Raw genomic sequence first — 25,031 nt, forward strand, 5'->3', positions numbered from 1 at the left:
CATTCAAATAACTGCTATGAATTCGGTGTTCATCTTGTTGTGCTAATGAGGTATGGAAAGCTGGACTGATGCATATATGTGCCTGGTCCTATGTTGTATCTAACTGGCTGACTTGAACTTATCGAATGTATCATTTCTTGCATGATTGTGATATGATTGTTTTCACTATGACTGGTTTTATTTTTCACATAATATCTCGTTTATACCTTTTTCTCCTGTTTATTTTAAGTAATGTGACATCAAATGTTAAGCCTAATAGAATTAATTAGCCACAAATGCCACTGGAGAGTAAATGATGTGTAATTCCCGTATTTATTTCCTAAATGATTCCTGATCATGTTTATTCTTCGGTTCAATATTTTGTATATAAGGTCGCTATTCTCTCTCTCTCTCTCTCTCTCTCTATATATATATATATATATATATATATATATATATATATATATATATATATATATATATATATATATATATCGTCAGTTCGATGTTCTCTGTTGTTCCAAACTGGCCATGTTATGATTTACAATGAAAAGGTGTTTGGGGATTGTTAAAATAACAGGCGAAATAAGCCGATCGATTAATCGTATGCAATGAAACAGATATATTCTAGTGATGGCTGCGCAGTAGATCGAATTACTGGCGTAAACACCACAAATGTTTTTGAAATCAATTAACACGACAGCTATGTATACAGATTATATGTTATTAATACTTTACAACTGAAAAGAAAAAATATTTCGTACAATAGGGAACCAAAAGAATGCGCCATAAATAGTGGAATGATAATTTGTTTTTATTTGACGTAATAAAGACGAATCAAGATTGTAAAATCAATAAACAAATGAACAAAAATGTTAATTAATACAGTAATAGTATGCATTTCATTCGAAAATATTTGTACATATGATGTAGATTTCTATCGATTCCTGATTATATCTCGAATGTTATTGTCGATGCCTAGTTTTTTTACTGTTCATCTAGATAGTTTCACCTAACGGTGTTGATACAATGTAGCAACTTAAGCCGATTCATGTACACATTAGGATGTACGTTGGTTATGGCCAACTGACTGAAGGATTGGCTTCTATTCTGAACTTATGTCTGATAATGTCTATCATGATCAGTTATTCGATAATAGGCAATGTAGAAATTAGCATTAATACTTATCGGTTCAAGTCGTGTTGTAACTCAACACCTCAGCACAACATCATAAAAAAAAGACGGAAGGAAATAAATGTGTCAATAGACATAATGGGAGAGTCTAAGCGTGGCAGGTATCTAGTGTTTACATGGAATAAATGAAATCGAAAACCGAAAAAAAAAAGTCATGGAATGACTTCCAATAAACTCAGTGTCTGCAAAAGAGATTATTAGTATTTTTTTTTTTACAAAAAAAAACGTATATCTCTGTTTAAGCTGTTTTTAGTGATTCGGATTAATTTTATTTTAATCTTATTGTTTTTGTTCTATACAGGTTCAGAAGTTGGCAAAAAACCTGAAACAGTTGCAACAACAAACGGTGAAAAGAAATCCGCATGTATGTGACAACATTACAATTATTTTCATTACTAATTTATTTTCCTACATCTTTTTGTTTCATTACTATTGTATGAATAATTAATAATGAATTTCATTGATGACAAAATTGTCAATACTTTAAAATGATTTCTTTTTTCCTATGGAATTTACATCACTGGTATAATGATGATACGATGCCCAAATATTAGACCCAACAGATAAGTCTTAATTGTTTGGGGCATAGTTGACCTACTAATTCATATTTTCCAATCGCCTATAACAATTTATTGTTTTGTTTTCGTGTTCATATTAGTATGAATGTTAGTATGTTATTTTATTACATGAAAAACTATTTATCTGAATAGTGATCTTTGATTTCTTACCATTCCGGAGGCCAAAATCATTAATATAGTCATCCAAGTAGCCATCACTCGGTCATATTATATCATTGCTTATCGTGCATCGATTAGCATTGTATTCAGCCAAACTCTGTCTGTCTTTATCCTTGATTGTTTGTCGAAAAAAAGATCAATTTTGATTGTAAAATATTAAACCTTCAAAACAAGTTTGATGACAACGCTGAAGCGCTTAAATATTCACTTTATATTTGCATAATGGTCGATATTTTTCGAAAAAAGCCATCAAAATTATAGAGCAAATATATTGTACTTGAATTGATTTCTTGTCAGCAAAATGTTTGTCATACTATATTTCTGTTTGTTTCTGCGTCATACTCTGAGTATGACAATTTCTGTTTGATTTTACTGACAATAAATTAGTTTTTGATCGTTTCCCCCCTCTTTTTTCTTCAGCTCATTTGACGAGGAGGGTTACATCTGTCAACAGTAGTAGTGGTAGTACAGCATTGGGTGCAACAAAAACTGGTAAGTTCAAGATTGATAGACGAACATTATTATTATTATTAGTATTAGTATTGTTTTCTGGTTTATTTCATCTTTTTTTTCAATATATAGTAACTGATCATTTAAGCAATGGTTATAAACGATATTAAGTCTGGAGTCCGAAATTTTGTCGGAGGCTGATACCTAGTTAGATGTTTGCTTGATGAAACTCTTAAATCGGATTTTTGTGTGAAGTTTATCAATTCTTTTCCATGTCTCTCAAAGTTGTATCTCAATTGGTAAAGGTTATATTTGAAAGGTGGATAGTGTAGCCCTAGAATAGTTGAGCACATTTTTCTCGGGTGTTTTGGGAACTGAAGTTTTTTTGACTTAAACTGTTTTAGAATCAAAGTTTTATCCTCAGAGCATTTGTTCACAATAGTATCGAGATGTTCTCTGGATTCCTCGCAATTGTTTAGTTTCCGAAAACGTTAGCTGCTCATCAATTTAATTCAAATGACATGCTGAGTTTCCTTCAACGTTTTAAATATTGAAACCGTTAAATCACAACCATACAAGTTTGAGAATGATAAAAACTACATTTAGATGTTAGAAGTTAAATTTACCAAAGGCCCTCACATAAACGGTGTAATCTGTAATATGAGCCCATATATAATAATTATCAACAATAGTTATTCAATACGTTCATTTCTATAGTTTTTTTTTAGCTCTCAGGTATAAAAAAATCCTAGTATGTAAGTTATCTTCGTTGGTCCCATTGAAGAAAGAAAACTTAGATATCATCCGCAACTTACCACGAATGCATATTTATTTGAAACTCATGAAAAAAAGACGATTCAGGTTAGAATCAAGTCAGAAATAACTACAGTCCTCGAGAAGCATGTGTTCCTGAAATTAAAGGTCTTAAACGACACTCTCAGTAAACTAACGACACAACGCGTGATAGGAGTGATTCATGAAGCATTTACTACAGCTAAGCTGTATGTGTGGTCTATTCTACAAGCGTCGTATTATTAGAACCAGAAACAAGGACTTCCTGAATTCCCCTCATTCGTGTATTTATCAATTCAGCTGTTCCGGTTGAGCCTTCATAGCAGAAGAAAAATGAGAGAAATCCGCCATCGTTTTTTTGTAGAGGATCCTAATAGGTTAAGTGAAGGATATTTGAGGCAAATTAAAATCTCTATATGTAATCACCCAATTAATCCAAGTAGACCTAAGGAAAAATTTTCAATTTTACTTTTTATTGAAGCTATCAACATCTGCCTTAACAAACCTGACCACTGTATCTATAAAGCAATTTGTACATCCACTCTTCTTTTCTATTCGCCTTTGCTCTTAAAAAAATGATTAACTACTTATGTATCAGTTTTGTTTTCTTGTTTTAATTGTAATTTTCAATAGTTATTGCTTTATTGATAGTTTTGTTTCAGATATAAATTAGTGATTAACATGGTTAATCCATCACATGTTTAAGAGATGATGCTCCAAACTCAGTCATTCGAATTGTACGTAGGAGGGAGTGGGGTGAGAGATTGTGGTCTCAGTGAAAAAAAGATCTCGTTTTTCTTATTTTTCAATACTGGTAGATAATTGTCGTTTCTAGAAGTCTCCGTTACAAAACTATTAGGCTTATTTGACCAATGGTCGGAAACGCGTTGTTCCTTCTCGTTTCTCTTTGTATTAATCACATATATTGATTTTATGGAGATAATGGTAACTATATATACTAAAAAATTGTGTGAACTTCCAAAGTTGAAGTGCTCAGGATTTCTTGTTATAAATTAAAGTTTAATGCACGAGACTGCTTGACATGAATGTTTTAAATTGCTAATAATTCATATTCGATAGCAGTGTATAGGCATATTTTTTTACCATTTGTTATTTCTATTCGTTGTATTTCATTTTTCTGTATGCCTATTTCACTTTATAATTGATAGTCAGAAAGTTATATGACATTTCATTGATCTCATTTCTCTGTTTTATTATTGCGCCTTAAAAACATATATTGGTGTTTTTTCTAAACGAAGCTTCTGTTTTTAAACTTATCTTTCTTTTTTACTTGTATTCTGCTCATAGGTCGTCTTTCTCTTGCACCTCGTGTTGGTGGAATACATTCGAGTATAAGCAACCAGCCAGTCAGTTATCCTCCTGGCTATACTATTGCCTCTGGTCATGCTCCAGGTATAGCAAAGGCTCCTCCATATGATAAGGTCAAACCGATTTATGTTGATGTTGCTTTTCTACCAGGTAGTGGAAATTCAAATTACGTTGATGCTGAGTGGTTTAAACGTGTTCGAGCTCGTTATTATGTAGCCACTGATGTAAGACCAACATGCTCTCTTCTAGAATCCTTAGTCGTAGGAAAAGAATCATGGGGTGGTGATGATGCACAACTTGATGTCTCTTTAATATTGGCCTATGAAACTGAGGAGTTATTAGTATGGCTTGGTGTGAATGCTGGACGTCTTAACAATTGTCATGTTAATGTTGCCGCCGTCATTTCACGTTCATCTATCCAAATATTAAATGAAAAAGCTTCAGCTGTCGGCGATGGTCCTCTTAACTATCCAGGCTATCGTATAGACCTATTTTAACCAAAAAGGTATCAGCATGTCACTGACGTACATAACTAATTTTTAACTGATGAATCTCAGTCTTCATCTTTTCATCAGTTGTATCGGCTTTAAAAAACAGGATAGTATTTCATTTCTATATCTTCGTATATATGTGTGTGCGTGCGTGCGTGCGTATTAACAGGAGCAGCTATCCATCCATATTGCTACATCGAGAAATAGGGTAGGAATCTTACAGTATTAAAGTTTTTTTCGAAGACATTAGAAAGTAAACATTGTGTATGTGTCCCTCTGTGTATATCGATAAACCTTCTGACTGGCTTTTCAGTTATTTTATTCGATTGGTTTTTAAAGAGATTATTATATTTACGTTGTTCACTTGTTTCTAGTTGTTGTTATTGTTGTTATCGTCTTCGTTATTGTAAGATTCAGTCAGTTTTTACCCATTAAGTTGTGGAGCTGCCTCATATATGCTGTCTCTTATTATTTCTCTCGCACATACATTTATATATACATACATAGTAAATTTGTTTTATTGCATCTTTCTTTTAATGTGCATCTGCTTGACGATTGACTTTCTTCACATACTCAACATTTTAACGCTTGTAATATTTCTCTCATTTTAAATGTATGTATGACTGGGTGAAAGATGTTGCTTCTTTAATGATAAAAGGACTAAATATGCATTATATATATAGCCAAACGCATTTCTGTCTCTATTCTGGAGTACAAACTTACTATTATTACTGTTATTATTTATCTCTTTGCCAATATTATATATATGTATTGGTCACCGCATCCTTCTTGACACGCACATAATACATTCCTTGTTCTTATTGCTACATGATTATTATAACTCATATAATGCGTTGTTTCTTTCTTGTTGAACAATGAAATTCATAAAATTAAATCTTTATATGCATTATTCCACTTGTTTTTTCCTTCATCATTTACTAATTCAAGATATCTACACTGGTATAACGTCAGAGAATAAAGTACTGTTCATCTGGATAAGAATCAACTTTATTCTTAATGCATTTCATTACTGTTGCCATTATTAAAAGAATGAAGTGTGTAATAGTAACATTTAAAGATTGATTATACAGTTTGATGTACCCATATGTAAGTCACATGTTTTGTGTCAGAGATAGATACTACTACCTGGCTTGCTATACAAAAGTAAGCGTGACTGGATTTAAACGCTGGACCTATTACTTGAAAGTTAAGGGATTTAGCCACAAAAACTACGTTTTTGATACGAACCAACTTTGTTGACAAAGAAAGCAATGTAGAACTCGTCGTATCTGTTGCTTTGATATGTGATTAGGCCTGCATATCATGACCCAATCCAGATATATTGGCTGAAACGCTGGTTTTTTTCGGGGTATATCTTACCAAGCAAGTTATATAGCAGTAAAACTAGAAATTCCGAGAGTGAAGTCGTGCTGACTTGTACAAGAGCCTGATGACAATAATGTGCTTCTCTCTGAAAAATAAGATCTATAACGATGCTTCCTTCTCACAACAAAGGTAATTGATATCGGTCTTCCTTAAGATAGCTCACCACGAGTATCCGTTATCGGTAGTGAAGCCTTTAAATTAATGAGATGACACATTTGATGTTACTACTATATCAATTATCATTGTAGCCTTACACATCGATTTCATTATGACCTATGTAGTGTGTCAATACTGCGTAATCCATACATATCGTAATGAAGTGTTAATAATATGATGTTAACTTATTTCATTGTCTTTTCTAACAATATCATGACTATCTTAAAAGTCCCATCCCTGGGCTGGATTTTCTCATGTCATGATTGATGAATCGAGAACGGGTGAATTATGTATGTTGGCTATCGAACACAACGAATACAATATATCCAAGCTAACGGACTCATCATTATTATTCGTGTAGTTGAATTTATAATATGCAATAGCATAAAATTGTGGCTCATGACTCACGCTAGTTTAAATGTGAACGTATTTGCATGCAACACCAATAATAACATGTGTACGGGTCACACCACCATATAATCGAAGTAAAGTTCATGTACTTAGTGGACTGAGCCGTGTTGATAGGTGTAGACTACCTGGTTGGGGACCGAGAGATGATAGCAACCGGTGGTTAGAGACGTTGAATGACATGGCTCAAAATCGTTTGGAATGGCGCAGGTGCATCCACTCTTTGTGTTCTCCCAAATTCTAATCTCCTGAATCCTCCTTGCCTCTTTTTTTCTCTTTCCAAATTTATTTCACTGTATTATACTCCTTGAATAACATCTTCAGACCCTAATCTTCACGATTACTGCTTATACTCTTACCGCCTCTACCACTACGGGATTTGAATCGACAACTGCATCTCTGTGCTAATGTAGTGTGGCAAGTCGAACTGATGTACGTACGTACGAAGTTCTACGTTGTTGCTGACTGACTGCAAAAAACACCAGTAACTCATCATATATATATATATAAACACATACCCATAGGTACAATAAGGCACCAAATAGATATGCGTCACACAAATCGAATGTTACTGTCCGGGTGCTAACATCGAAGCAGTTGGTTTTCTTAGGGGGGCCACACCCGGAACCTTCTACCAAAAGGTCGAAGGAAATGCAGTCCCATGATAGCCGTTTGTCCGCTCAGGATACTAGAGCCCTGTGCATGATTGATTTGGATTCAGGGTTTTCCATCTCCCCTCGGTTGACGACCCAGTTAAAGCACCGGACATGAGCTTTTCGTCTTATCAATTTCGTAAACAACACCCCAGTCACGAGAAGGCAATGAGTAAGACTTCCCTGATGGTCTTTGTATGCATGTGGCCATTTGAGAGTATTTCCAGAGAGAGGGAGACCTTACTCCCCACTCTCGACCGTATTATATATATTTATATGCTTTAATTATTCAGAATTGTAATGAATAAAAATTCTTCATGTAAGACTGAAATTCCTTTTTGTTTTATCATTTATAAGTTACAAAACTGTAATAAAATGATGTATTTAAAATTAGTTGATTCGTTGATCTGTAATAAAATGGTGTATACATTCAGAAAACTGTTTTTCTCGGATGTAAAATCAGTTAATAGCTTATTTATACTTATTAAAAATTTAATAATACTTTTTCTAAAATAGATTTTATGACTCTTGTAATGATTCTTTTAATGAATACACTAAATACATAATAAATCAAGTATTCTTCATTTAGGTGAAGAGGTTTTTCAGAGATTGATTTAATGTTGTGAATTGTATTCTCTATTCTATTCGGACACTTCACTTCTATCTGAAGTTTGTGCTGATAATGTCATTCAGAAGAACGATGAAAGCTCCACAAGCAAACTATCTAGCTCAGAGAACAAAACTCCATCATTGTTATTCTCTACAGATTAATTTTAGGGTACTATTGAAAATCACAAATCACTGAACAGTTGTTTTACTCTTCAGTATGAGATTTTTCAGCAGTGTACAGTCATGACATTATTAGGAATAGAAATTAGGATCTCATGAGAAACTCGTGGAGTGAAATACTATGATATGATTTTATGATAAACTATCAATAATACTAGTTAAGTGGTTAACGTTCTGTGAAAAAATTTTTTGTAATCATTCACACGTGAAGGGAAGGTAATAGTCAAACCATAGCTCTAGAATTTATAGTGAAATTATGAGATGAGTAATTATCTGTTTATGGGATTATGAGTCTTAATTAATTTGGATGACTGAGACATGAGTTACATATGGTTAACCACCGCCCACTCAAGTCGTGGAGTGTTGGATACCATATGAATAGGATTGAAAAAGATGAGGTAGTCAAATTAAGACTGACTATTGATATAAACAGGAAGGTACATATGTCTTGGTTAAGGTCTTCGTAATTATCATTGGTCTATATTTGATGACATCGGTGAAAGTCAGTTGTATAAAACCAGATGTATCCGTTCTGTATCCGTAGTTTTCGTATCAATCATTAGAATTCCTTGGATTCAAAACTTTTTCATGGTACATTTTTTGTTTGATTATATCATTTTCACGGGTACTACTATCATTTTGACGTTTATTAATTTTTATCCTTATCGTTCTCTTTCCGACTGTGTTGTTAGGAAACATGGTAGCTTGAACCTATGTTTGTTAATGCTGAATTGTACTTTGTCTACGACTAACTGAGCTTATTGTTACTTCTACTACTACGGAATTTGTATTGATAATCTCAAATGTCTATGCCTATATAGTGTGGCAGCCTGAACTGACGGACATATGTGTCAAGTTTTACATTGTTTATGACTTACGGAGCGAGTACGTCGAATTCATTTATTAACTGAAGTAAGGTTGATATATGTGTACCGTTGGGAAATAGATACAATAGCTTAAAATTAAGCGTTAGTGAATATCAACAGATATTTCATTTCAGTGTATCATACAAATTCTTTTATTCAACGAACTTATTTATATCCTTCTCTTGAATCATGTACATGTGTATGTTATCACAATTGATTGATCACTGGGTGGCGATCAATGTCATGCGTGTCTAGTCCTTATTAGTGCAGATCGAATGCTATCTACCATGTTGCAATGTGGCCACCAGTCTAGGTGACTCGACACTGCGGGCACTATATATTGAGATTAGATGGTGGTTGGAGGTAGTCGACAGGATACCCTGGACCCGGGTTTCGTGCTACTTGGCACTCGTCAGCAGAGTGTACCTGTAATCTTGAGGGAACTGTTGCTCCCTGACGGATTCGATGCCGTGTCACCTAGCTTCACAGTCAGAGACGTTACCACTGGACTATCTAATCTATAAGATCTTACATGGAAGTCGCATCATTGTTTATACTGACTCGTCCTACGTAATAATCAGCCCCCGTAAGATTACAGGTACACCTTGCTGACGAGTGCCAAGTAGCACGAAACCCGGGTCCAGGGTTTCCTGTCAACTACCTCCAACCACCATCTAATCTCAACATGTGTATGTTAGAGGAAGGTGAGGGTATTTATAATATTTTATCCATCTATTTAATGACCACTTTCATAACAAAACAATCAATGAAAACTTGATTGGGCTGTTTACTGATGTTTGAAATAAACAAATACAGTGACCTATTCTATTTTATACTGATTTATTACATACCAATAGTTTTTTCTATGATAGAAATGACTTGATTATGTAATTAGTAAAGGAATAATTAAGCAAAATTACAATTGAAAGTTTATTTACAGGATGTTTCTTATTTTTTTCCATACTGATTGTTTAAATTGAATCATATATCCTGTTGTTACACTGAAATCTGTGACACTTCACAGTGAAACGATTTGGTTTTCAGTTATTTTGTTTTCTAAATTTGAATATTAGTTTATAATCTTAGCTAAACTGATATATTTGGGCATTCATGGTTTATATATAAAGTATAGGATATAAAATGGAATGGATTAGTCTATACTTGACTATTGAATTCTGTAAAAGCAAATTGTTGATTTATTCAACCAAGTCTGTTGTGAGGTATCAGCTCAGTGAAGACAATAGTATACGATGGTACAATTTCGTGGATTGGTTGAAGTTAGACATTAACATCGTTGGATGCCGGTCAGCGCAGTGGTCTAGTGGTTAAGCGCTCGCATGCGAGACTGATAGATCCTGGATTCGAATCTCGCGGGAGGTGGTGGTCGGGATCGTGGGTGCGCACTGCTGAGGAGTCCCGCAATAGGACGAAACGGCCACCATGCTTCCAGGTTTTCTATGATGGTCTAGCTTCAATTGACTCATGGTTTTCAACTAGTGAAATTTCTAAAATCTCCACAAAACCTCTTCTGATATTTATACAAGTATCATAACACCACAACTCTCATTCCAATGAAAACCTCATTTTAAGTGGTTAGAAGTAGCTAGAAAGGAACATGTTGTGTAGGTTACTTGTTAATTGGAACCCGTTGGCAGTGTGTAGTTACATTCTTTAAGGGCTTGATGACCTGTTTATGAGATTTGAACTGGCCTCACCCAGCTTCTATTCCAGCAGCAATCAATAAAATTCATTCAACATTAAAGACTACACAAGTCCAGGATGGTTGTTGAAGGTAGTCAACAGGAAACCCTGGATTTAAGTTTCGTGCTACTTGGCCCTCGTCAGCAAGATGTACCTATAATCTTGAGGGAACTGATGCGTTCTGACGGGTTCGATCCCATGTCGATAAGACTCGATCTGCACTAAGAAGGACCTGGCATACATGACATTGATCACCATCCAGTGGTCAATCACTTGTAAATACACCTTAGTCCTACAGGAGGTTAGTCGCGGCCCGGATAGCTCAATGGTAACGTCTATCTCAATTGTAACTATACAAATCTGAAATTGGTTGCTTACTGTTCAGTTGATTGATCGGTGTAGGTATTGTACTCTTAAAGAAACTTAAAATTTGTTACGTTCTGTCAGTATCCGATCGAGTATAACTATCAGAGAATTGTAAAGTAGGAGAAAACAGATGCGGTATAATTTTTAGTGTTACAATACCTGTTTTCGGTTAATGCGAGATTATGGAGAATAATTATTTTTAAAAATAAACGATTACTTTTTGAAAGCCACTTATATAAATATCACACTTATGACCTCATTAGTTCACTGATTTTCTTCTATACCCAACGGCCGAACGTAACACGAGAACAAATACCCTCATTATTATATACGTCAATTAAAACACTTCATAAGTAGGAAATTACATTCTGTTCATTACTAAGTTATAAAGAATAGACAGAACTTAGTTAACAGTGGGATCCAGGGTTCGTACTTTGTCTTATTTGAAACTTGTTAAATGAATACAAGACAATGGCTGCATGAAGGGGATTCGCTTAGGATACAAATATGCCAGCTAAGACTGATCAAGAATTAATCAATATATCAACAACGGTATAATACAAACCAGTATACATTAAATATGCATAACTAGGTTATTTAGGGTAAAAAACTGAGTAATGAGTGAATAGTTAGTCAACTGTAATTTATGAAACATAAAAGATGCAGTAATTATCAATAACTTAAGTAAAAACCTGAAATTATGACATTAAAAATATTAAATAATAAATATTAAACAAATGTCCTTTAGTGAGGCCCGTTATTTTGTTGTCATTTAGATCGAACGATGTTGTCGAAAGGGCTCTCCACTTTAATGGCTCGAGATCTGACTCCAAGGTGATTGTAATGATTACTGTTGTTGAAATATATATGTCGCCTATTCTCGTATATAATCATCGACTTTAATCGCGTTAGTCAATAAAGGATTTAGATAAGTCGAATAACGAGAATGGATTTGTGAATAACATATATTTTGTGTATAAAGCGAATGGAATAGAGGGAAGAGAAACGACGCGCAGTGGAGATGGCTGGTAAGCCAACTCCCATTTAACCAAACGTTAACCAATAATCATAGTTACACAAAATTAAGTTACAGACATGTGATGAGTAATGGGATAAGAAATGTTTACACACCTACCGCGCTCATATAAAAACAGTCAAGAATTGATAAGCGAATAATATATATATATGGTAATGTTGGGGATGCTAGATCCCCAGAACTTACTTGGTAAGCGCCTTATTTTTTGTAATTCTATTTTGAAAATTTGATTTTTTTTGCTCCGGAAGTGCTCATTCACACTTTCATGTCGTATTTCTTACTTAGGAGGATCTTAAACACTATTGGTTCGTTGTATCTTTTAGTATGATATTTTGTAATGTTTTCCAAGGATATTCTTATACTGTATATACACTCTTGATTTGTGCTTGTTGTTGTTATTGTTCGTGCTTCTGCTTGCTTATGGAATATATTCCCCTCTTTCGAACTTGAACTTCTTCCTCTAGTTAGCGGAGCTGGGATGCATCGGAATAGCTAACTTATTTGTCATCATGTCTTAGAGTCTTCGTTCCGTTCGGAGATTAAGTGAACTCATAATCTCTTCAAACATAACAGGTCAATAATTCAATTCTTCAAGTTCCATACTTCCATATTTCGACAGACTAAATATTTCATTTTCTCTGAGATGGTGGAGAAGATTTGTAGCTCAGGTGGACGATTTTGGTGGACTTTTGTTCTCTGAGCCGGATGGTTTGGTCGTGGAGCTTTCATCGTTCTTCTGAACGACATCATCAGCATAAACTTCAGATAGATAGTTCTATCTGAAATTCATTTTCTCTATAATATTTGAAACATTATGTGACTTAAGTATTTTCTAGAAACATAAATCTATCAAACCTGAATTAGAAAGTAATCTATAATCTAATTGCCTACTCCATCAATGAATTATTTATTTTACTTTTTCTCTTCTAAAAAAAAGAGAATAGACTTGGACTCAATCACATTACAATAGTCATAATAATAATGGTAGTAATAGTAATACTCATCTAAAATCTTATAGCTTTATTCAATCTTCAGATATGGACACATGTAATAAATAAGAGTCTCTTCAATTAATGCATTTGTTTTACTCAATTATACATATACATGATTGAAATATACTTATATAGAGATTATATGCAATGAATAGATATAGTAATAATAAAGATAAGTTTACAATTAAAATCTATCAACTAAGTATACCCTATCATAGATATATAACCATAGTGACTTAGAAACTGAACTGATTATAAACCTTTTCTTACAGGTTCAAAGCGACATTGTAACATTTAGGTTAAACAAAGAAATGAAAAGAATTATCTAATGAATGTATTTTGTTAATAGATTTTATTCATAAAACTTAACCAATAAATGACATACAAAATCTCAATGGTTGAGATCATGAGTCAATTGAAGCTAGACAACCATGAGAAACCTGGAAGCACTGGACGGCCATTTCGTCCTATTGTGGGATCCTCAACAGTGCGCATCCACGGTCCCGCCCCTCCCACGAGATTCGAACCCAGGACATATAAGTCTCTCACGCGAGCGCTTAACCATTAGACCACTGCGCTAATCCACCAAATTGCGCAACCGTCCACCATTGTGTTCAGTGAGTTACTATTTCATTTCTGACCCGGTTGAACTCCACTGGTCACTGCATTTCACTAGAACTCCAGGATATACCTCTTGAAGCTAGTCTTTAGTGAGCATGTGTTAATTAATATCAGAAGGGGTTTTGTGGATATTCTATTAATTTTAATAGTTGAGATCATGAGTCAATTGAATCTTGCGAGGCGTGATCGTGGATGAGCACTGTCAAGGAGTTCCACAATAGAATAAACCGGCCGTCTGATGCTTCCAGGTTTTCCATGGTGGTCTAGCTTTAATTGACTCATGATCTCACCCACGGACCTCCCAATCAATGTTGACCCACCAACAATTGAAGAAATCAGCATGGCCATCAGACAAATCAAGAGTGGCAAAGCAGCAGGACCAGACAACATTCCAGCAGAGGCATTAAAAGCAGACGTAGCGGCAACTGCAAGGATACTCCACATTCTCTTTAATAAGATTTGGGATGACGAACAAGTACCAACAGACTGGAAAGAAGGACTTCTGATCAAAATAACCGAAGAAAGGCGATCTCAGCAAGTGTGATAACTACAGGGGCATCACTCTTCTCTCAATACCGGGAAACGTCTTCAACAGGGTATTGTTAAACAGAATGAAGGACTACGTAGACGCCCAACTTCGTGACCAACAGGCAGGATTCCACAAGGATAGATCGTGTACAGACCAAATCGCAACACTACGCATCATTGTGGAACAATCAATTGAATGGAATTCATCACTCTACATCAACTTCATTGACTACGAAAAAGCATTTGACAGCATGGACAGAACAACATTATGGAAGCTTCTTCGACACTACGGCGTGCCTCAGAAGATAGTCAATATCATACATAATTCATATAATGGATTAAACTGCAAAATCGTGCATGGAGGACAGTTGACAAAATCGTTCAAAGTGAAGACCGGTGTCAGGCAAGGTTGCTTACTCTCATCCTTTCTCTTTCTCCTGGTGGTCGATTGGATCATGAAGACGTCAACATGTGAAGGGAAACACGGGATACAGTGGACAGATAGGATGCAGTTGGACGATCTAGACTTCGAAGATGATCTGGCCCTCCTATCGCATACACAACAACAAATGCAGGAGAAAACGACCAGTGTAGCAGCAGCCTCTGCAGCAGTAGGTCTCAATATACACAAAGGGAAGAGCAAGGTTCTCCGATACGACACAGCATGCACCAATCCAGTCACAATTGACAGAGAAGGTTTGGAAGATGTAAAAACCTTTACATATTTGGGCAGCATCATTGATAAACAGGGTGGATCTGATGCAGATGTGAAGGCGCGGATCGGCAAAGCAAGAGCAACATATTTACAACTGAAGAACATCTGGAACTCAAAGCAACTGTCAACCAACACCAAGGTCAGGATTTTCAATACAAATGTCAAGACAGTTCTACTGTATGGGGCGGAAACCTGGAGAACTACGAAAGCCATCATCCAGAAAATACAGGTGTTTATTAACGGTTGTCTACTCAAAATACTTCGGATCCGTTGGCCGGACACTATTAGCAACAACCTACTGTGGGAGAGAACAAACCAGATCCCAGCGGAGGAAGAAATTAGGAAGAAGTGCTGGAATTGGATAGGACACATATTGAGGAAAGCACCCAACTGCGTCACAAGACAAGCCCCCACATGGAATCCTGAAGGTCAAAGGAAAAGAGGAAGACCAAAGGACACATTACGCCGGGAAATGGAAATAGATATGAGAAAAATGAACGAAAATTGGATGGAACTAGAAAAGAAGGCCCAGGACAGAGTGAGTTGGAGAATGGTGGTCGGCGGCCTATCCTCCATTGGGAGTAACAGGCCTAAGTAAGTAAGTAAGTAATTAGTTAGTTTTCTACGGGATTGTGTCTCTAACCCCATGCCCATCCCTCTTCCTTTATCCGTGCTTGGGACCGGCAGTATCCTCCGGAGTGACTCCAGGCCGATACGTAAGCAACGGTTCAAATTTCCGCAACACATTTGCAGAGCATAATGAAATTATAAAGACAAGTAACAGAACAGTAGTAGTTGTTGTTTTTGTCGTTGTATTGTAGTGTGTGCTAGTGACGTCGACAGATATAAGTAGTGTGTCATTAGTCGAAAGTGAAATGCCTGGCGGCAGAAGGTTAAGGTGATCAAAGAAAAGAGAAGGAGAACAGAGAATGATTGGTGTGGAAACGCAAGAACAATGAAGTCTGAGATGATCAGTCGACATTTTGCAAATAAATAATGATTGTATGGATCTCAGATTCTACATTCGGTTGTCCCTACTGGTGTTCTTGTTCACGACAGTAATAGTATAAGTGGTAGTAGTGGTATTAGTAACAAGATTATTGGTAGCAAGAGAAATTAGACATAACTGAAAATGAAAAAACGAATTGATGGAATAATAAGTTCAAAATAATCTGAAAACCAAAGATCTAAATAAAGACAAAAAGTGGACGAATCAGTGCTATAGCGACTGATTCTAAACTACACATCCTAATATCTATAGTCCCTGACAGTGGTTATCGTCAGGATCCCAACCATGTGGTCTGTGGTGGGCCCGCCGTTGACGACGAACTCAACGCAGCAAGCTATGTCGATGAAGAAACTTCTGCACTCTATACTTTCGACGAACAAATTCAGCGAAGCCAGCACAATCTCCAGTCCGACGCAATCAGCAAAACCTGTGCATCATGGTATGGACATGTTCAGGTCGTATTATCTTATCGATACTTTGTCCTCATGTCAACTATTCTCATTGATCCATTCGTCGGAATGTTCCATTATGATTCAAATTATCATTATATGCTTATTATTACATTATTGTCAAATGATGACCGAATGTGGGATTATTAGTTTTGTTCGTGCTGACATCAAATTTTCGCAATCATATCACTCACCAAACAAATTATCATTTTATGAACACTCCACGTTATGTCATTCAAAACTCATTGGACTATATTTTTATTATTCAAAAACGTAAAATTTTCCTGCTTTAAGTGAGTTCGTTCCAATTTTTTCCATGTCATTTTTGGCCTATTATTACATTCATTCACTTAGTCGAGGTCATATTTTATGTTATCATATCGCACATTTTTCATTTCGAAATCGCCTCCTAATATGTCTGTGGATGCCTCTAGCTACTAGCTGATTAGTAACCATTACGTTCATCTTATCTATTCTTCCACATGCATAACTGCATACCGCATCACTCATCGCCCAAAAACATTATTCGAGTATTGCAATTACTATTTTATTCCCATCGCACTGTATATCATAACATAGAGCTCAGAGTTGGTCTCTCGAAGATCCACTCTTGTTCGTCACATCCAAGTCAGTCTCATAGGTCGCTATCGCTAATCATATGTATTGGTATTTTTGTCACGCCTTAGTACGATTTTGTAACAAATGAGGTCGAGCACATCTCCCTCAAACCACTCTAGGCTTCATGACCAGAAAGGAATACGACTCTACGTACCTAGTCTACTCAGCCACTATACTATTCCTCTGGTCATTCTACTAATACATATTTAACGATAACTCAATGCATCTGTCATAACGCAAACGACAGCGTACACTGACTTCACATTTTGTGATTATTATCAATTGCAGTAAAGCAACGAATATCACCCGTCAATGCAGTTATCATTTCACGGCTTGACTATTCTTATCCTACGAACAGGAACGCTACGTATTTAAATCCAAATCCACACATCGCTACTCGACGCTATTTACTCTAATGCGGCTCATCAGAACATATTCGTGTTTCACTATTCTGTCGGCATTACAGACCAATTTCTGTCAGATTCTACTCTACTTATTTTCACAATTTATTTCGCTATCATACCCACAAACAACTTATTACTGTTTTCACGATATATTGAATCGCCCACAGGAACGTGTTATTTTTTATCGTTCAGACAATCACAACATAAGTGCATGTTAAATTTTTGTACGCTCATTAATTTGCTCATATTCGCAAATGAGCTATTTTCTACAAGAGGGCCATGCAGTGTCGGTTGTTATGTTAAGCCCATATACCTTATTCTAGCTTTCGGACAGCCCATTCTATTCATTCTACTTGAGTCACATTCTGACCTTGTTATTTATTCGCTTATCAATCTTGACTGTTTTTATATGAGCGCGGTAGGTGTGTAAACATTTCTTATCCCATTACTCATCACATGTCTGTAACTTAATTTTGTGTAACTATGATTATTGGTTAACGTTTGGTTAAATGGGAGTTGGCTTACCAGCCATCTCCACTGCGCGTCGTTTCTCTTCCCTCTATTCCATTCGCTTTATACACAAAATATATGTTATTCACAAATCCATTCTCGTTATTCGACTTATCTAAATCCTTTATTGACTAACGCGATTAAAGTCGATGATTATATACGAGAATAGGCGACATATATATTTCAACAACAGTAATCATTACAATCACCTTGGAGTCAGATCTCGAGCCATTAAAGTGGAGAGCCCTTTCGACAACATCGTTCGATCTAAATGCCGACAAAATCACGGGTCCTACAAAAAGTCTATATTTACTAACATATCTCAGATCACGAGTAACCGTCTTCATAAACTGATGTCACGTTTCTTTCTCCTTCAACTTGTCTCTGCGCTAGATAACATCTTTTATCAAGGTAGGCAGTGGTTTGGTATACGTGGTAAATGTCCAAACTACCTCATCTGATAAATATTCACTGCCTAACTAATTAATTTATCATGTATGTTTAATAACCTATGCTTAACATAAGATTTATTCGGTATCCTCAAGAGATGAAACCAATACTTGGAAAGTATCTATGAACTGACACTAGTAATCTACCAATATGCTTTATTTATGGTAACTTTTGAAGTACACTTAAATATTATCAGCTTAACATTGTGAAATAAACCAGGTTATTGTCATCATACACACACACACACTAGACACATTTCTATTCACGATACTCATGATGATCACATGTTCCATTTTAATTAATTGCACATTATAATGTTCAAATGAACAATTACTGCATTTTCTTCTCTCTCTCTCTCTTGACTACATGCAATAGTAATTGCAATCGATAAAAAGAAGAAAAACCAACTTTATTTTTAATGATAAGACACCATTATAAAATCATTAGACTGGAAGGTTTGTAGATAGTTTTACATCTTATTTCAGGATTATTAGACAGTGCACATTCATGATCCCATTATGTCATGTTCGGGGGTTATCAGATCTCATAAGAAGTGAATCATGTATAGACTCTTAAATCATAACAAAGTGACTTATATTTTCAACTTTAGTCAGTATTATGTAATGTTTTTCTATCACCATGAAAGATGTTTGTTCAACTACCAACACAATCAAATTTTGATGAAGTGTTTTTTTCTCTGAGTTGGATGGTATGGTCATGAAGCAGCGTTCCATAATTTTCACGACCAAACCATCTAGATTAGAGAACAAAAAGCCCCATCAAAATCATCCACCTGAGTTACAAATATTCCCCACCATCTCACAACTAAATTTATGTGGTTATAGATTCTCAGCACAACTTGGGAAAATGTTTTTTGAGCTAGTTACTAGTGAGTGCATGTCACAAATTACGTTGCATCAGTGTACGTTCAGATATTTTTTTGATGTCTGTATTTTTAATCATTATCATTAAACTGTTCAAAGGTTTTGTTCTTTATATACTTCATCTATAGTAAGTACTTAGTCAGCAGCATAAAATCATATAGCAATTACACTGGTATTTTATAATATTTGTTTATCAATTATGAATATCTAGATCGAAAGAATTCGAACAGTACCAGGAAGGACTAGAAATACATGATATTGTTTACTACTTTTGTGATTGCGAAGCTAGATGACATTGGATTGAATCCTCCAAAGAGCATCATTTCCTTCAAGATTATAAGTACATTTTACTGATGAGTGTCCAAGTTTTCTTATAGAATACTTCTAACCACCACCTTATAACTAGACTTATTTTTTGATAATTATGAGATTTTCTCTTTAGAAATAATAAATTTAGTTGATGATATTTCAACTCAAAACACTTTTAACTGATGATAATATATGCTATTCAGCCTTGAAACTTATAGTAAAATGAGCAAACAACCTTTAGATACAGATGGATAGTGGCTAGCAGTGGAATCCAGGACACGCGTTTCGTTATATTTGGGACTTGTCAGCTGGATGTACCTGCATCTCAGAGTTGATGTTCACTCTGGGACTCAAACCCAGCTACTTGCTTGTGATAATTCGAAACTGATCAACTGAAGTCCTAAAATCAATGGAAAGATTCAAGTAAACAATACCAAGTGAATTTCAACTTCACCCCACTGCACAAACAAGTGGCTGCCAGGACTCAGTAGCTAAGTGGATAACGCTATGGCGTTTGAAGCGAATGGTACTGGGTTCGAGTCCCAAAGTGAACATCAACTCAGATGCAGGTACATCCAGCTGGCGAGCCTCAGATAGGACGGAACGTGCGTCAAACTGGATTCCACTGCTAACCAATATCTATCTTTGGTTAAAAAGCTCGTGAGTCGCGCGCGCGAAACTCTTATTAAATGTCCAAACAAACAAAAACAACAATTCACACATACATGAAACTTATTCTGGTCATATTGATTTAATATCCAGAATGGTATGATCTATGTTTCTTTACGGTCCCTGTTGTTCTCATGTTGTCGTTTGTTTGAACTTCAGTTGGGTTTTTTTTCTTCACATAAGTAAATACCTTAATAAATTAATGTACAATCAGACTATTCGTTTAAATGTATCCTTCTAATATATATGTCAAATAGCTCTGATAGAATTTATCTTTTTCTATTATTATTTAGATTGATCAAAAAATGGGTTTGTTGAAGAAAATCTACCATATTTTATCATGTTAAATTTGATTCTGTTAGAATACTGTTTATATTAACCATGTGACTTACATTCCATATAACATTAATCAATAACATACCTTTATTTGACTTATTTTAAAGAGATTGAAATGTTACTTAGATACTTAATTACTTATACCTATTACCTCTCGTGGAGGAGCTTAAGCCACCCTCCCAGGATTCACCAACTGACTCTGTCCTCCTTTCTCTTTTTCAGTTGTTGTTTATTCTTTTGATATCTGCTTTCGATTCTCAGAGCAATGCGTTCATTGATATTTTCCTCTCCCGTTTCCTTTCAAGATTCCATGTTAGGGCTTGCAGTTTGGTGATTTCCACAACGTATGTCCTATTCACCATGAGTATCTTTTCCTAATTTACTCTTGAGATGGAAGCTAGTTTTTTCTCTCTCAAAGTAGGCTGTTGCTGATGGTATCCGACCAACGAACATTGAGTATCTTGTGTAGGTTACTGTTTATAAATACTTGTACATGATTGATGATGGTTATAGAAGTACTCCACGTTTTAGATTCATATAGTAGAACTGTCTTGATATTGGTATCGAAGATTGTGACTTTGATATTGGTTGACAGTTGAGTCCGATATGTTCTTCAATTGTAGAAAGGCTGTTCTTGCTTTGCCAATCAATCCTTTCATCTACTTCTGTATCGGATCCTCCTTGTTCATCGATGATGCTGACCAGGGATGTGAAACATTCTACCTCTTCCAAAGTTTCTCCATGAAGCGTGACTAGGTTGGCATTCTCTATTTTGCATATATCCCTTGTGTATTTTGAGGCCCAATGGTGCAGAGACTACTGCTACACTATCTTCATCTGCGTTTGTTAGTGTGTATAGAATAGTATGGTCAAGTCATGTGTGAAGTCCGAATCGCCTAGTTGCATCCAACCTGTTCATTTTGTTCCGTACTTTTGGTCAGCTGTCGAGGTCTTCCTAATCCAGTCGACCACCAGAAGAAAGAGGGAGGGGGAGAGTAAGCAGCTTTGTGTGACACTGGTCCTCACTTGGAGTGTGTCAGTCAGCTGACCCACATGCATAACCTTGCACTGTAGTCCGTCATATGAATCCCGGGTGATTTTGACGGTATTCTCAGGTAGACCATAGTGTCAAACAAGGTTCTGTAAGGTCCTTCTGTCCACACTGTCAAACGCCTTGTCACGGTCAAGGAAGCTGATGTATGATGACGAATTCCATTCAATCGATTGTTCAACGATGATCCGTCGTGTCGTGTTTTGGTCTGTGCATGATCGATGTTTACGGAATCCAGCCTGTCGACCTCAAAGTTGGGCGACTGCTGAGTCGTTCATCTGGTTCAGCAACACTCTGTTGAAAACCTTTCCTGGTACAGATAATAATGCTATGCTTGTGTCATCCTCACATTTGCTCAGATCTCTTTTCTTTTGTATATTGATGAGGTGTCTTTATTTCGACACTTGTTCCTCCTCCCAAATCTTCTTGAATAGAGTGTGAAGCATACTTGCAGTTACTTCTATGTCTAGCTTTAGTGCTTCCACCAGTATATTGTCAGGTCCTGCTGCTTTCCCACTCTTCATTTTTCCGATGATTTCTTTGATTGTTGGTGGAATGACAACTATAGGAAGGTCTGTGTGTGCGGCTTCGACGTCCGGTGAATTCACTGGAGCTTGCCTATTCTAGAGTTCTTCGAAGTGTTCCACCCATCCGTTCATCTGTTCTCGAATTTCAGTGATTGGCTTGCCTTCTTTGTCCTTGACCGGTCACTCTGGTTTACTATAATTTCCTGATAGTTCCTTCGTTATGTCATAGAGATGTTTCATGTTTCCTTCTCTTGCAGCTATTTCCGTTGTCGTTACTAGGTTTTCCACGTATTTCTTCTTGTCGGCTCTAATGCTCTTCTTCACTTGGTTATTTGTTCCTGTTTATTTATATTGTGCCTTCAGTTTCTCTGCTCTTGTTCGGCTGTTATTAGTTGCTGTCTTCTTCTTCCTATCTTGAATCTTGTCCAGGGTTTCGATGGAGCTCCAGTCCTTATGATGATGCTTGTTGCGGCTCAGAACCTCCTGATACGTTGAAGTTAGTGCTTCTTTGACCCCCTTCTTACTGTCCTCCATAGTAGATTTCTCTTCTTCAAATAGATCCTGTAATGTAACATACTTGAATTTATATCCGATAATCTAATTTTACTTTGTCTATTATAAGAAACACTTTTAAATCATTCAGGATCTGAACACAAAAGAAACTATCCTAACTAACTTTCCTTGAGCAACAAAATTGATTTTTCCTTATTTTCTTTCGGATTTTGAAATTAAAGACAAAGTTGTCATGAAATCATAACCATAAGTCTATGGTTCAATTGATCGGAATAAAAACAATCGGTTGGTTTCAAAGAAAGTAGAATAAAAGAAAAAAAAGAAGAAAAACTGATCAGTTCTTTATTGCATAGAATTCATTTTCATTTTGACTGAATTAAAAATAAGTTTAGATGATAACTGACTGATGAAATTGGTCAAATTAAGATTTAATGCCTCATTGTGAAGATTGTATAGACAATCATTGACTGAGGTTGATGGGATAAATATTTACATATACCTAACCGTCAGTTAGTGTACGATTTTCAACTATAGATAGTATTGAAATTAATTGAAAGAATGTTGGAAGTACTAAATTATGATGTAGAATTAGCTCATGAAGTTATTGACTGTTGATCTGAACTATTTCAGAAATTGGTGACTTACTTATTTTAGAGTTACGTAATTAATGTAGTCTATGATCTATCTTGGGTGATATAGCTTAATAGGACATCTTGTCGATTAATATGTTAATCGAAGTAGATATCAGCTTAGCAGAATGATTTCGGTGGAATTAATTTCTATACGTTGATTAAGATGATGAAAACCTTTAAAGTAAAATCTTCCAACTCAGAGCATACAACAACAACAAAGACTAAACACTGCTTATCACTGACAAATTGTGCCAAGATGGAACTGTGTATTGGCACATCTTATTGATAGATGTTATACTGTAGATAAATCGGAAGCATTTTGAGTGATCTATCGTATACCTTCATCATTTCCCAATGTAGTTCGTTCCCGTCTCCTAAATATAGCTGGAGCCATAGGTTTTTTTGGAGATTGTAGTCATTTCAATAGTTGAGATCATGAGACAGTTGAAGCTAGACCATACATATAGATCAGATCACTTCGGTAAACAATTTTAATTCGACAAAATAATATGACTTCAAGGAGCACAGTAGTTCGATCCTGAATTATTCAAAATAGTTGGTTGAACTTAGTACATCTAGACGTTCATCTAGCTATGCTTTGTAACAGATCACATGAAATTGAGTTTGTTCACAATTAATTCAATTAAGCCATTTTATTAACTCATTAACGAACTGAGTCATCCTAACAACAACTTATCTATATCATTGTATCTTTATTACTATTACGAATGTATGAACATGTATGCCTGAATATTGCTTACGCTCCATGCATTTATTTACTATGCTAATCTTACTACTAACCACTTATTTGATTCGATGACTCATTCATTTCACTATGCATATATATGTGCATGTTATTTATATTCGTTGCTCTTGCTCGCTTAATTGTACGCGCTTGCTCGTATTCATATTCGCTGACTCCTCGCTCGCTTGCTTGCCTTTCGGCATAACTCTTCTATGCTTGTTTAACGCATCTGTAATTCTGGATATCTGTATGTGCGTGGTCCCGTAATAAGCGTAATCAACACTTCGTATTCGCCTTCTGATTAACATACCGTTGGGGCGTTATCTAGTGACGGTTATCAAGACGAACTGTATACGAAGTTTAAGGATTATATCGAATACCAACCACCACAGCTTCTTCGTTTGCATATATCTTTTAAAAAAAATCCATATTAACTTTTAAATGCCATTGCTTTTTGAAATCCACTAGCCCGTATTTCGTTCAAAATCCTAACCACTTGGTTGCTTCTGACAGAACTGAACTTCCAGGATGATAAGTTGAAGTAATAAGCTTACTAGTCTCATGAAAACCAGATGACGTGTCGGGTAGAAACAGGTATCTACCTCGGTACAATGGAAGATGGTCGCGCAACTTCGTGGATTCGATGAAGTTAGACATTAACACCATTGGATACCGGCCGGCTCAGTGGTTCAGTAGGCTAAGCGTTCGCGCGCGAGACTGAAGGCACTGGGTCCGA

The 25,031-nt window shown here is 35.8% G+C and overlaps 1 protein-coding gene across 1 annotated transcript in view; it reads left to right on the plus strand.

Moving 5' to 3' along the window:
* The window catches only part of MAP1A (Microtubule-associated protein 1A), a 47,763-nt gene extending 23,103 nt beyond the window's left edge, over positions 1-24,660 (plus strand). Inside the window, exons 11-14 of the mRNA XM_051209963.1 lie at positions 1,475-1,537; positions 2,331-2,402; positions 4,461-4,986; positions 20,785-24,660. Coding sequence (XP_051075448.1) covers positions 1,475-1,537; positions 2,331-2,402; positions 4,461-4,978 — 653 coding nt within the window. The 3' untranslated portion in view covers positions 4,979-4,986; positions 20,785-24,660. The remainder of the gene's footprint in view (positions 1-1,474; positions 1,538-2,330; positions 2,403-4,460; positions 4,987-20,784) is intronic.
* The last annotated feature ends 371 nt before the right edge of the window (positions 24,661-25,031 follow it).

Source organism: Schistosoma haematobium, chromosome 1, assembly GCF_000699445.3.
Source record: "Schistosoma haematobium chromosome 1, whole genome shotgun sequence".
NCBI classification, from domain to species: Eukaryota; Metazoa; Platyhelminthes; class Trematoda; order Strigeidida; family Schistosomatidae; genus Schistosoma; species Schistosoma haematobium.